Consider the following 15,103-nt stretch of genomic DNA (forward strand, 5'->3'; position numbering starts at 1 on the left):
TTATTGAAGAAAAACAAAACAAAACACCGCCACCAAAAAAAAAGGGCACGTAAGGGAAAAAAGGTCATGTGCTCTGCACAGGTTGAGCCCTACCTGTGCACGTGCCTGCTAGGAGGAGTTCTTAAAAGTAAGTTTTCAAGAAAGTTCGGTCGACATTGTTAAAAATGGTATCTATGTTCTTGGCATGAGCTAAGGAATGTTTTGAGAACCGTTTGATTACAATAGGCTAATGTACTCAAGTTATAAGCATTTTTCATCACATGGAATTCATCATTAAAGGATTAGTTCACTTTTAAAAAAAACTTTTGCTGATAATTTACTCACCCCCATGTCATCCAAGATGTCCATGTCTTTCTTTCTTCAGTCGAAAAGAAATTAAGGTTTTTGATGAAAACATTTCTCCATATAATGGACATCAATGGGACCCGAACGGTTCAAGGTCCAAATGACAGTTTCAGTGCAGCTTCAAAGGGCTTTAAACGATACCAGACGATGAATAAGGGTGTTATCTAGCGAAACGATCGGTCATTTCAAAAATAAATAAAAAAAGTTTACGTTTTATAAGCACAAATGCTCGCCTTGCTCTGTTCTGTGATGCGCGTTCGTGACGTCACGTAATACGCAATGACGTTGAAAAGGTCACGGAGCACAATTTGCGGGTCACCCATCGGGTACCCAAACCCGTGTGGGCTTGGAGAAGCATGTGAAGGACAGAAAAATGTTAAATGACCCAAAGAGGATTGGCCTGGTGGAACACGGAGCGGTTGGAGTAAAACCACCTAAATGCGGCTGGAAAGCTTTTCCGGCCCAAATACTCGCTGTTAATGGTAAGTGAATCAATTAATATTTAGCACAATTTTATGGTCGATGATGACCAGCTCATTGTTACTTAACCTTCAGACAACGATTTGGTAGATTTGTTAAGTGATTTTGTGACGTATTTAACGTTAGCTAGCAAGATTGCGAACGTTTTTTAGTTAAACTAACGTTAGGTTAATGTTACGTTAACGTTACTGTATTAGCCTCGCTATTAAGAAATAACGTTGCTAACGTTATGTGCTTTTGATTAGTTATTTTCCTCATGGTTTTTAATATATGTTAAAGATTCTGCTCAACACTTTTATAATCACTTTTGCTTTGTTTGAATACAGAGAGCCTTGGGCAAATTAAAAAGGTTGAGTGTCAGTGGATAGAGACGCACAAAATGGCGACTCTATCAAAACCAAAGGTAAGTTACAATGAGATATATGGCCTCTATAATAGTCAAATCTAAAATGATTCTTAACCCTTAAACAGGCACGAGTGGAAAATGATAAGCAAAAAAAAACATTTGTCCTTTTTTTATATCATCTGGACATTAAAGAGTACCGTTTCTATGGTAACCCAACGTCCAATTTCAAAATGGATTTTACAGGATGAATTCTGAGTTTGTAAGATTTCAAATGATACCTAATTTATAACTACTAACATATGTGATGTAATAAAGGGCGATAAAAATATAATATAATATTTTAGAGGATAATAAATATATTATACTTTTTAGAGAAATATATTATTTAATAATTTTTTTATTGATAAATACTAGATTATGTTAATATTGTTATGAACTTTTAGCATGAAAACCAAAGTTTCAATTATTAAAAATGTGAGTCGACTTTTTGTGACAAACGCCAGAACTCCTGTTATGATGTAGATTTTTTTGAGGTGCACTCTTGTCATAAATTCTATTAAGGTTCCTACATAATTTGTAACAAAAAACAGTGCTAAAATATCTATTTAGGAGTCTTAGACCTTTCCAACAATATAGTTTGTAATGATTAGATTAGGATTAATTGTAATGTAGTGAATTAAAAACTCAAAACACAAAGATGGTCAAAATTGGGTTAATCCCCTTTTTATACCCTAAACAGGCAACGTGACTCAGGAGTCACATATATTTCAAAACGTGCTAAATAACAACATATATTAATACATTTTCTTCTTCAGCACCTTATGTTCACAATTAATGTTAGCAGTATTACTGTATTATTATTTTTCCAGAAGAAAAGTAAGTTTAATATATATTTACTTTCCTCAAAATCTGAATGTCCTGCACCACAGGTAGCCATGTTGGATTTAGGTCAGGCTGACTAATTTATCACAAAAAAATTGAAGCAAATCATGTGACCAGCATAATCAACACAGACTAGGCTGTGATAAATGATAAAAGGATTTGATGAAAAAATAGTTCTTATGCCCCAAAAAAGACAATAAAAACTATGTGACTCCTAGGTCACGTTGCCTGTTTTAGGGTTAATTTGCAATTTCTCTCATTTTTGCCTCCTTTCTATTACTTTGGTCTACATTATATTCTCTTCTGTCTTCCCCTTTGCAATGCACTTACTGTTTTGTCAGACTACAGTAGATATTGAGGAAGATAAGCCTACTCACTCCGAGGACGAGGATGAGTCTCCTCAACATCAGGTGCAGATGTTGTCCAAACACATGTTCATCTAGTCTCTTCCTGTTCAATGACTTTTTATTTTAATTTAGTTAGATATAATTTATTGATGATTTGTTGTATGTCATATGCAGTGATGGCTCATGGGTTTTAAAATAGAGGAGGCACACTAAATTGAAATGTCTGGGGATCCCCTGCCGAGTATGATGATGATTGTTATTATTATTTGCCTAACTGCTTTAAATGGCTCTTTTGGTCACTTTAAGACAGAAGTTGTGGAAAAATACACACAACACAATACAAATATAATTTCACTCACCTATCACTTGACTTCCATCCCTTCTTAAATGTCTGAGTGAGCGCACTGGACCGTTTAGTGAAGCTGACTGCTGTTGCTGAGTCTTGAGTCCCATGAAAACTTATGCCTGGTTCAGATTACACGATTTGTTTGTCTGTTACCATAGTCACTGTGTCAGATTACACGATTTTGACTCCTAAAAATCTTGTCATGTCGTGGACAAGAAACATGTCAGACTACACGTTGTTTTCCCACCAGTCATCGCGAGCCGTCTCACACACTCATTCACTCGCACATACACACGCTCACTCACATAGCCTACCCGCACTCACACACGCACTCACTCACACACACTCACTCACTCACACGCACACACAGTCACACACTCGCTCACTCACTCACTCTCACTCACTCTCCCTAGGCTGTGCCTCCCTTGCCTCGACGAGACGCCACTGGTCATATGTTTATCATAGAAGTTTTTACACACTTGAGCTTCAAACTATTTTGTTTATCATAGAAGTTTTTACACACTTGAGCTTCAAACTATTTTGGATGGAACCTGTTTAATTATTAATAATTACAGCTGACCCTTTACACTCCATACACTTGTTTTTCAGACAGAGGATGACTCCAGAGCATGATGCAATCTGGACTCCAAAACGGCCCAAGGTAAATGTAAACAAATCTGATTTGTTTACACTTATTTATGTGGCAAAAGGGTCTTTTTCATGCATATGTCACTAATAGGCAGTACATGGTGAGGGAAAAACAAAACACAATTCTTTAGGCTAGTTGTCTACCTGAGCAACAGATAACAGAGATATCTTTTCATAATTACAAGATTCTAGAAAGTTCTTCAGCACTTCAAGTGGCTTTCTCTATTTTCTTTCTCTTGTACACTTTTCCTCTTTCTACACTGATAGAGAGACTACAAAAATGATATAAAGGAGCTTGAGGAGAGGCTAAAAACAAAGGAAAAGGAGATAAGACGTTTGAGAAAATTAAATTTTCAAATGCAAGAGGGTAAGCATTTCCATTCCAGTTTTGCGATCAAAATTACTGATTTTGTGGTGGTAATTTCAAGAAATGTGCACCCAAAAATTCACCCTCAAGTTGTTACAAACCTGTACGAGTTTCTTTCTTAAACACAAAAGAGGTTTGGAACAGCTTGAGGGTGAGTAAGTGATGACAAAATTTAGATTTTTGGGTGAACTATTTTAATTTGATCATTAATCAGACAAAATGGCGCCGCTGATGGCAGCTATTGTGCGTTGCTCCTCAGTGTTCGTATTGTTTTTGTTTGTTTTTCCTGTTTTTTGTTTTTCAAATAAGATCAGTTTTACCAGGGATGATCTGCTGAACATTCGGCAGAACACACCACAAAATCTTCTACCGGTTTTTGATTTTTCGGACGTTTTGCTGGACATTGTAGTTGGTGGAGCCGTAGCTCTGGTCAAACGCTACAGGAGGCGCAGACGGGGAAAGCGAGCCGGCGCGCTCGTGAAACTTCGTCAGCGCGGATTTAGAACGGCGTTACCTAGCATCCATTTGTCGAATCTCCGCTCTCCCCAACAAAACGGACGAACTCCTTCTGCTCTCCCGGACAAACAAGGACTTTTCTAACTCTGCTGCTCTGTGTTTCACGGAAACCTGGTTGAATGGCGACATACCGGACAGCGCGATTCATCTGCCTAATTACCAGCTGATCAGAGCAGATCGGGACACAGAATCAACAGGGAAATCGCGCGGCGGCGGGACATGCTTTTACATCAATGAGAGGTGGTGTACAGATGTAACTGTGTTAAAGAAGATGTGCTGCTCAGATCTAGAAACGCTCTTCATTAACTGCAAGCCGTTCTATTCGCCGCGGGAGTTCTGCTCGTTCATTCTCGTGAGTGTTTACATTCCACCGCAAGCGCACCTGAGCACAGGTTTACAGAAACTCACTGATCTGATCACAGAGAGTGAGCAACAACACCCGGACTCTGTTATAATCATTCTCGGGGACTTTAATAAAGCAAATCTCTCCCGTGAACTGCCAAAATACAGACAGCACATCACATGTCCCACCAGAGACAGTAATATATTGGATCACTGTTACACAACAATAAAGGAAGCATATCACTCTGTTCCACGAGCAGCTTTAGGACTCTCTGATCACTGTTTGTTTCATCTTATTCCATCCTACAGGCAGAAACTTAAGTCTGCAAAGCCTGTATTAAGATCTGTTAAAAGATGGACTAACGAAACAGAGCGGATTTACAAGCCTGTTTCGACCTGACTGATTGGACTGTTTTTGAAGCTGCGGCAAATGATCTGGATGAGCTCACAGAGACTGTAACATCTTATATCAGTTTCTGTGAGGACATGTGCATTCCTACCAGGACTCATCTATTCTACAACAATGACAAACCATGGTTCACTGCCAAACTCAGACAGCTCCGTCAGGCCAAAGAAGATGCTCACAGAAAGGGGGATAAAGTCTTGTACAAACAGGCCAAATACACACTGGAAAAGGAGATCAGAGTGGCAAAGAGGAATTATTCTGACAAGCTCAGGAACAAATTCTCTTCCAGTGATCCTGCTTCAGTGTGGTTAGGATTGAAGGACATCACCAGCTACAAAACACCACCCCCCAGCACTCTGGAGAATCAACACCTGGCAGACGACTTAAACGAGTTCTTTTGTCGTTTTGAACGATCACCCCACACCCGCCCAGAACACCCCTCCACACAACCATTCACACCTCCAGCAACCCCTCTCTCCCCCACACCTACAATTCAAATCAGCGAAGATGATGTGTGCCAGGTCTTCAGGAAGAACAAAAGAAGGAAAGCACCTGGTCCAGATGGTGTGTCACCAGCCTGCCTAAAAATCTGTGCTGAGCAGCTGGCCCCCATATTCACACAGATCTTCAACAGATCACTGGAGCTGTGTGAAGTCCCCTCATGCTTCAAACGCTCCACCATCATCCCCGTCCCAAAGAAACACAAAATTACTGGACTTAATGACTACAGACCTGTGGCCCTAACGTCTGTAGCCATGAAATCATTCGAAAGACTGGTTTTGGCTCATCTGAAGGACATCACTGGACCCTTACTGGACCCCCTGCAGTTTGCCTACAGAGCAAACAGGTCTGTGGATGATGCAGTCAACATGGGACTGCACTTCATCCTGCAGCATCTGGACAGACCAGGGATTTATATGAGGATCCTGTTTGTGGACTTCAGCTCTGCTTTTAACACCATTATCCCGGAAACCCTTCAAAATAAACTAACTCAGCTCTCCGTCCCCACCTCCGTCTGCCAGTGGATCAACAGCTTCCTGACAGACAGCAGTTAGTAAAGCTTGGCAAATTCACATCCAGCACTCGAACCATCAGCACTGGAGCTCCTCAGGGCTGCGTACTCTCCCCACTGCTCTTCTCCCTCTACACCAACGACTGCACATCTAAAGACCCCTCTGTCAAGCTCCTGAAGTTCACAGACGACACCACACTGATCGGCCTCATCCAGGACGGTGACGAGTCTGCTTACAGACAGGAGGTTAAGGAGCTGGCTGTCTGGTGCAGTCTCAACAACCTGGAGCTTAACACGCTCAAAACTGTGGAGATGATCGTGGACTTCAGGAGAAACCCCCCTGCTCTCCCCCCACTCACCATCATGAACAGCACTGTAACAACAGTGGAGTCATTCAGATTCCTGGGCACCACCATCTCTCAGGACCTGAAGTGGGATATTCACATTGACTCCATTGTCAGGAAGGCCCAGCAGAGGTTGTACTTTCTTCGCCAGCTGAGGAAGTTCAACCTGCCACAGAACTTACTGAAACAGTTCTACTCTGCCATCATTGAATCCATCCTCTGCACCTCAATAACTGTCTGGTTCAGCTCAGCTACCAAATCTGACCTCAGAAGACTACGGAGGGTAGTCCGGACTGCTGAGCGAATCATTGGTACAACCCTGCCCACTCTCCAAGAACTGTACTTATCCAGAGTGAGCAAAAAGGCTGGTAAAATCACTCTGGACCCCTCACATCCAGCACACTCCCTCTTTGAACTGTTACCGTCTGGTCGACGCTACAGAGCTCTGAGCACCAGAACGACCAGACACAGGAACAGTTTCTTCCCTCAGTCAATACATCTCATGAACACTCAATAAATAAACGTAGAACACACAACTAATACAATAACCATTCACCACACTCACTTATTTTATTTTTATTTTCTCATTTCTAATTTGCATATACTTGACCTGTACATACATAGTCGCCTATATTATATATTGTGTATTTTTTATTTTTTTGCTGCTTTGTACATTGGTTATTGGCTATTTCTTGTTATTTTGTTTTATTACCTGTGTCCTGTCCTGTTACTGTCTTTCTGTTGCACTGTGGAGCTTCTGTCACTACAACAAATTCCTTGTATGTGTAAACATACTTGGCCAATAAAGCTCATTCTGATTCTGATTCATACATGTATCGCCTTTGCATTGTTTCACACTGACCACTCACTGACATAAACATCTTTATTCTCATGAAAATAATATTAATAGTGAAAAACTGGAGGAACTGATTATAATATTTTAATAATATAAATACTACAACTAATAAGTCACAACTCGACTGATGTGTGTTAACTGTTCATTCCTTTGATTTGAATGTAGGAGTTGCGGATACAATCACAAAAGCTGTCAAAGATGCCATTCAGGCAGCTCAGTCGGCCCCACGCCACCCAGTACCCACTTCTAAAACCCACCTAACCACTCCTTACCAAACTGGCGAGATAAAGGTATAATTTACATTTAGGAGAAGTGATTTCAGGCCATAAAAATATGCTTGTTTGCCGTAACCCGACAATTTAGGACCGACCCAATTTAGGACCGGTTGCCGGTTGTAAACTGCGCTGATTTTCTAAAGATGCGCTGATTTGTGACTACGTGTTTTGAGTTTGAGCTCTGTCAAGTTGATTCTTTATCGTCTATTTTTTTTATCTTAAAACTATTTTATACACTATCTTTTTCGTTTTTATAACGTGTGAATATATCCACAATAGCATTCTAAAACAAAAACAATCGGAGCGCCTTGTTATCACTAGTTTTATTTTGATTTCTTGTGTTTGCTATTAGCTTATAGCCCGTTAGCATAGGCAGCGTGCCTGCCGCTAATCTAGCTTACACTGCTAATACTCTATTCACACACATTGCCTTTGTCTCACTCTTATTTGCTTAAATGGCGGATTTGTGTCTACCTTTGAGTGCAGGTGAGGACACGTTCGAGCTGCAATCGGTGCAGCTGGAGCTGGAGGCCGTGGAGAAGCAGATCCGCGACCTGGTGGAGAAGCAGGCCCAGCTGAGAGAGAGGAGAGCCGCGCTGGAAACATCCCGGGCTGAAGCTCACAAGTCCGGGGTAAGTATACAGCACGCTGCTAACACTCCCACCACCTCTACTCCGTGCGTTTCTCTATACAGACACTGTGCACCCAGGACGCGGTCTTCACAGATGTCCTTCACTCCGGCGCCGGGACGCCACGGACCCTGGGTGCAACAACAGCAGCGGAAGACGCGAGCCAGGCCCTGGGGGACAACCTCGCCGCCTCCGGTCTTCGAGATCTCCACCCGGAACCGCTTCGCTCCCCTCCGCGAGACGGAACGCGACGCTGTGATCGTCGGAAGCTCCATCGTCCGGCACGTCCGTGCTACGCTAGCTGAAGGTAAAGTGCACACACACTGTTTCCCCGGTGCTCGTGTTCTCGATGTTTCTGCGCAGATACCCGCGATCCTGAAGGGCGATGAGAGCATCGGGGCTGTCGTGCTGCACGTGGGGACTAACGACATCAAGCTGCGGCAGACGGAGACACTGAAGAGGGACTACAGGAGCCTGATCGAGACGGTACGCAGCACATCGCCCGCGGCGAAGATCATCGTGTCAGGTCCACTTCCGACGTATCGACGAGGACACGAAAGGTTCAGTAGACTGTTTGCTTTAAACGAATGGTTATTGTCATGGTGTAAAGAACAGAAACTGCTCTTTGTAAATAATTGGAATCTTTTCTGGGAGCGTCCTAGGCTTTTCCGTGCTGATGGAGTCGGAGCGGAACTCCTGTCGGACAACATCTCCAGGACGCTACGCTCCATTTGACTAGTAAGTCAATTCTCAAATGACTTTTGTTCTACCCACTTAAATAATAGAAGTACCCGCGTTGTCCAATCTATACAGACTGTGTCTGTCCCCCGAATAGCGAGGTCAAAATATAAATTTAATGCAGGATCTAGAAAAAATCTGATCGTGATTAAACCAGAAAAACACAAAATAAATGAACAAAAACAATTTTTGAAGCTTGGGCTCCTAAATATTAGATCACTCGCACCCAAAGCAGTTATTGTAAATGAAATGATCACAGATAATAATTTTGATGTACTCTGCCTGACTGAAACCTGGCTGAAACCAAATGAATATTTTGGTCTAAATGAGTCTACTCCACCGAGCTACTGCTATAAACATGAGCCCCGTCAGACTGGCCGTGGCGGCGGTGTGGCAACAATATATAGTGATATCCTCAATGTTACTCAGAAAACAGGATACAGGAGGTTTAAGTCATTCGAAATACTTCTGCTTAATGTTACACTGTTAGATATGCAAAATAAATCTCTCTTATCTCTTGCTCTGGCTACTGTGTATAGACCGCCAGGGCCATATACAGATTTCCTAAAAGAATTTGCAGATTTCCTCTCAGATCTATTGGTTAATGTTGATAAACTGCTAATTGTCGGAGATTTTAACATTCACGTTGATAATACAAATGATGTGCTAGGACTTGCGTTTACTGACCTAATAAACTCTTTTGGAGTCAAGCAAAACGTCACCGGGCCCACTCATCGTTTTAATCATACGCTAGATTTAATTATATCGCATGGACTTGATCTTACCGATATAGATATCATACCTCAAAGTGATGATGTTACTGATCATTTCCTTGTATCGTGCATGCTGCGTATTACTGATATTAATTATATGGCTCCGCGTTATCGTCTGGGCAGAACTATTGTTCCAGCCACCAAAGACAGATTCACAAATAACCTGCCTAATTTATCTCAACTGCTCTGTGTACCCATAAATACACATGAACTAGACAAAATAACTAGCAACATGGGCACTATCTTCTCTAATACATTAGAAGCTGTTGCCCCCCTCAAATTGAAAAAGGTTAGAGAAAAATGTACTGCGCCATGGTACAACAGTTATACCCATTCTCTCAAGAAAGAAACTCGTATTCTTGTGCGCAAATGGAGAAAAACTAACTTGGAAGTTTTTAGAATTGCGTGGAAAAACAGTATGTCCAGCTATAGACAGGCTCTAAAAGCTGCCAGGGTAGAGCATATCCGCAAACTCATAGATAATAACCAAAACAATCCAAGGTTCTTATTTAGCACAGTGGCTAGATTAACAAATAAACAGACACCGCCCGATCTAAATATTCCCTCACAATTTAATAGTAATGATTTTATGAATTTCTTTACTGATAAAATAGATAACATCAGAAATACAATAACAAATGTAGATTCTACTGCGTCTAGTATTTCAGCTTCATTCATCGCACCTAAAGAAAAACTGCAGTGCTTTACAACTATAGGACAGGAAGAGCTAAATAAACTTATCAGTGCATCTAAACCAACAACGTGTTTATTAGATCCTGTACCCACTAAACTACTGAAAGAGTTGTTACCTGTAGCAGAAGAACCGCTTCTCAATATTATTAACTCATCGTTAGCCTTAGGTCACGTCCCAAAACCATTCAAGCTGGCGGTTATTAAGCCTCTTATTAAGAAACCACAACTAGATTCTAATGAACTGGCAAATTACAGACCCATTTCAAATCTTCCGTTTATGTCAAAAATTTTAGAAAAAGTTGTGTCTGCTCAATTGTGCTCCTTCTTGCAAAAAAATGATCTCTATGAAGAATTTCAGTCAGGTTTCAGGCCTCACCATAGCACAGAAACTGCACTTGTTAAAATTACAAATGACTTGCTTCTTGCTTCAGATCAAGGCTGCATCTCATTGCTAGTATTACTTGATCTTAGTGCTGCGTTTGACACTATAGACCATGATATACTCATAGATCGACTACAAAACCATATTGGTATTCAAGGGCAGGCTTTAAGGTGGTTTAAATCATACCTGTCCGATCGCTACCACTTTGTTCATTTAAATGGAGAGTCATCACAATTATCACCAGTAAAGTATGGAGTACCACAAGGATCAGTCCTAGGTCCTCTTCTATTTTCAATATACATGTTGCCTCTTGTTAATATTATTAGAAAATACGGGATTAGTTTTCATTGCTATGCTGATGATACTCAACTATATATCTCAACAAAACCAGGTGAAACTTCTAAACTATCTAAGCTAATAGATTGTGTAAAAAATTTAAAAGATTGGATGACCAATAATTTCCTCCTATTAAATTCAGATAAGACAGAGATATTACTTATTGGACCAAAAAACAATACACAGAATCTCTTGGATTACAATTTACAACTAGACGGATGCACTGTCACATCCTCTAAAGTCAAAAATCTGGGTGTTATATTAGACAGCAACTTGTCCTTTAAAAATCATATTTCCCATGTTACAAAAACAGCATTCTTCCATCTTAGAAACATTGCCAAGCTTCGAAACATGCTACCTGTTTCTGATGCAGAAAAGCTAGTTCATGCATTCATGACCTCTAGACTGGACTATTGTAATGCACTGCTAGCTGGTTGTCCTGCATCTTCAATAAACAAGCTACAGATAGTCCAAAATGCAGCGGCTAGAGTTCTTACCAGATCAAGAAAATATGATCATATTACCCCAATTTTACAGTCTCTGCACTGGCTACCTATTAAGTAACTTGTCTTCTACCACGCTACAATCCAACCCGCTCCTTAAGGTCGCAAAACTCTGGACTTTTGGTAGTGCCTAGGATAGCAAAGTCCACTAAAGGAGGTAGAGCTTTTTCACATTTGGCTCCTAAACTTTGGAATAGCCTTCCTGATAACGTTCGGGGTTCAGACACACTCTCTATGTTTAAATCTAGATTAAAGACACATCTCTTTAGCCAAGCATTCACATAATGCATTTTATAATCTTGTACTGTAGTATATCTGATCAAATGTACATTATTATTATTCTTTAGCTTGGGATAGATGGAACAGCAGCTACGCTAATTATGTTTCTATTTGTCTCTGTTTCTGCCACGGGATTAACATCCCATGGTAACTAGGAATTATAGAAGCTTCAGTCTGGATCCAACCCCTAAATGATCTGAGATGACCGAACACCTGAGAAAAGATAATGCCAACCCCTCAGAGGACCTAAGAGGATGCCAACGCTCAGACAACATACAGAATTAGCAAATGACCACTGGAACTAGTTGAGACCTTACAATCTGACTTTGCTGCAGTTAAATTGAACTGCTGGTTTGTTGGCCAGAGGATTTTGATTTTGATATTGTGCAGTTGCTTTGACACAATTTACATTGTTAAAAGCGCTATATAAATAAAGGTGACTTGACTTGACTTAAACTTGCGTTAAGACCGACCAATTGTTTTTTTTTATTCTTCAAACAACTAATACAAATGCAATAAAATAATATTAGTTATATTTTTGTAAGTTCCCTGTGGTGTTAAGTATCATATTCATCGTCTGGTATCGTTTAAAGCCCTTTGAAGCGGCACTGAAACTGTCATTTGGACCTTGAACCGTTTGGGTCCCATTGAAGTCCATTTTAGGGAGAAATGTTTTCATCAAAAACCTTAATTTCTTTTCGACTGAAAAAAGAAAGACATGGACATATTGGATGACATGGGGGTGAGTAAATTATCAGCAAAAGTTCTTTTAACCCTTTAGGCGCCAGGGTTTTTTGGAAAAAATGCTGGATTTTGACATCAAGATTTCAAAAGCTTGTGGCTTGAAAGGGCTTAAAGATAGAGATCTACTGTAAATTAAAAAAATGTTGGGCATGACCGAAAGTTTATGTGGGGTGTAAATATACTCATCTAATTTGCATATTATGACGTCATCAGGGGCGGCCCTCTTGAATTTCATAATATTTAGGAAATAGTAGATATTGAATTGATGTTTGATTTTTTTGTTTGTTTTTTTGTCTTTTTCTCCTCATTCCAAATGATCAGAAAAGAGGAAACCAACAATAAAACAGGAGAAAGTAGTAAATTATTACTATATTACTGTGCCATAGTAAAATACATGTGCCTATTACTATACTATATAGTAGTAAAACGCATGTGAACAGTAGCCTACTTTTTGATCAGTTCATCAGTAATATTCAGGAAATAATACATATTGAATGGATGGTTGAACTTATTTGCATGTTGTTGTTGTTTTTTTGTCTTTTTCTCCTCATTCCAAATGATCAGGAAAAGAGGAAATCAACAGTAAAACAGGAGAAAGTAGTAAATTATTACTATATTACTGTGCTATAGTAAAATACATGTGCCTATTTTTTGATCAGTTGACCAGCTATCTGTCCAATCAGGTATCTATGTGACAGTTTATAGTTCTTGAGAGTATGGTACCTCTCATTGCATGGCACAGCGCACAGACCTGCCTCACACACCGCACCTGTACTGTCTGCCGGCGGCACTTAGAGCGCGCGCAATCAGAACAAACAGCGCAATCTGGCCGATTATCAGAGAGCAACAGCTCTCCTATGGACACTAAGACCACGTCCACCCCTGCCACCCCCATCCCCGTTGGGCAAAGTGTTGAAATGATCACTTGTTTGTGCTTTGTGAACGATCGCGCCTTGCGCAGCGGCACAATTGCGCGGAAAAGGTGTACCGGGAGAAGCGCGATCATTAGACGGCCGATCGTCATTTCCAAAAGGCAAATATTCCCCGTCAGAGTCAGAATCGGCCAATAACATTTGCAACACATCCTCACAGTACAACTTTTTATTAGCCGTTTGGCGATTTTCTCTCACAAATCTCACAATTTACTCAGACGCTATGAACTGAATTGCTTCCGCATTAATGACACGATAGCTCACTTACTCTGCTATTTCCTCGAACAATTTTGGTCTAGAATCGAAGTACTACATGTCTGCCATCTAGTGGAAGGGAATACAAATGAGCCATTACACCAGATTAGGAACTACAGCCCATTTCATGAAGTATGACGTCTTGTCGCAATTTTGCGACTTTGGCGCTTAGAGGGTTAAAAGTGAACCAATCCTTTAAGGGCTAATGAATGGTTTATCAGTTTTGATAAATTGATGTTGACTACCAAATTGATGTTGTGTGGTCAGTGTGAGGAGACAATGGCACATACAAAGTTTGGTGTAAATATGTCAAAGCTTTGCAGAGATACAGTATCAGACACAGTTTGGCATCATTTCAGTGAATTCATTGAAGCTTTAAACGATAACCATTTTGTGTATCAAAGCGAAATCCACAACTTTTTGTCAGCATGGTCTGAAGATTAGGGGAAAGTGGGGTGAGTTGTGCCAGTTTTTACTCAAAGTGACTTTAAAGTGAGGTCATGACAGTAATGCCTTCAACTTAAGAATGTACATATATTTCAGGATGTGGTGCATCCCTGAGAACAACAACTTTGGATCTGAAATAAATTGTTTCAGAAATATAGCTTTTGGGGAAAAAGTGGTCTTGTGGCACAACTTGACCCTGGTGCGGGGTAAATTGTGCCTTTGGGGAGAATACGTTGGGGTAAATTGTGCCAGTGATTTCTGAAGTAAAACAGAACATTTTAATGTTATGAACTGTAATGCTATATGAAAGCAAGACAAACTCAATACAAAATTACTTATTTTAGGTTTATTTAGATATTGTCACCCTATTAAACTGTTGGAATAAGTAATATTTTGTAGTTTTTGGGAAAACACAAAAAACTTAAATACATATTACTATACAAATACTATAAACACAAATATTTGTGAATCATTTCAGGCAAAAAGGCTTTGGCAATAGATGCCTGTTGACATACATAGAACGCTGTCTGTCAATTATGTAACATAAGAATAAAGTGACTAGGCTAATTTCTAAACATCCTATTGTGACTTAAGCCACTTAAAAACTGAATAAAACTTCTCTTTAATAACAGTGCAAACTCAAAAATGAAATCAGTGTTAGCTAAATTAAACAAATGGCAGGTAAGTCAAACACTGATGAGGCATGCCCATCTCCTCACTTCTCCAGATTATCCCCTGTGGGTATGTAGGTCTAGGTGGTCTGGATCTGGCCTACTACTTAACATCCCACTTGTCAATGCTGCAGGGGAATATAAACTTCTGCTCCCTTCTGGCTGTACCACCAAGTTTTTGGGGTGTGGGTAGTTTCTTGAGCACATCA

General features: G+C 40.3%; 1 protein-coding gene and 1 long non-coding RNA gene across 2 annotated transcripts in view; one reads left to right on the forward strand and one right to left on the reverse strand.

Annotated features, from left to right (window-relative positions):
* The window catches only part of LOC306867182 (uncharacterized protein), a 219,444-nt gene extending 209,623 nt beyond the window's left edge, over nucleotides 1-9,821 (forward strand). Inside the window, exon 2 of the mRNA XM_079412759.1 lies at nucleotides 7,994-9,821. Within this exon, the coding sequence (XP_079268885.1) occupies nucleotides 8,238-8,876 (639 nt within the window). The 5' untranslated portion in view covers nucleotides 7,994-8,237 and the 3' untranslated portion in view covers nucleotides 8,877-9,821. The remainder of the gene's footprint in view (nucleotides 1-7,993) is intronic.
* LOC306867355 overlaps nucleotides 1-15,103 on the reverse strand; it is a 1,261,287-nt gene that overhangs the window by 346,707 nt on the left and 899,477 nt on the right. The window lies entirely within an intron of this gene.

The sequence above is a fragment of the Barbus barbus genome (genome assembly GCF_936440315.1).
Source record: "Barbus barbus genome assembly, chromosome: 4".
In the NCBI taxonomy this organism is placed as follows: domain Eukaryota; kingdom Metazoa; phylum Chordata; class Actinopteri; order Cypriniformes; family Cyprinidae; genus Barbus; species Barbus barbus.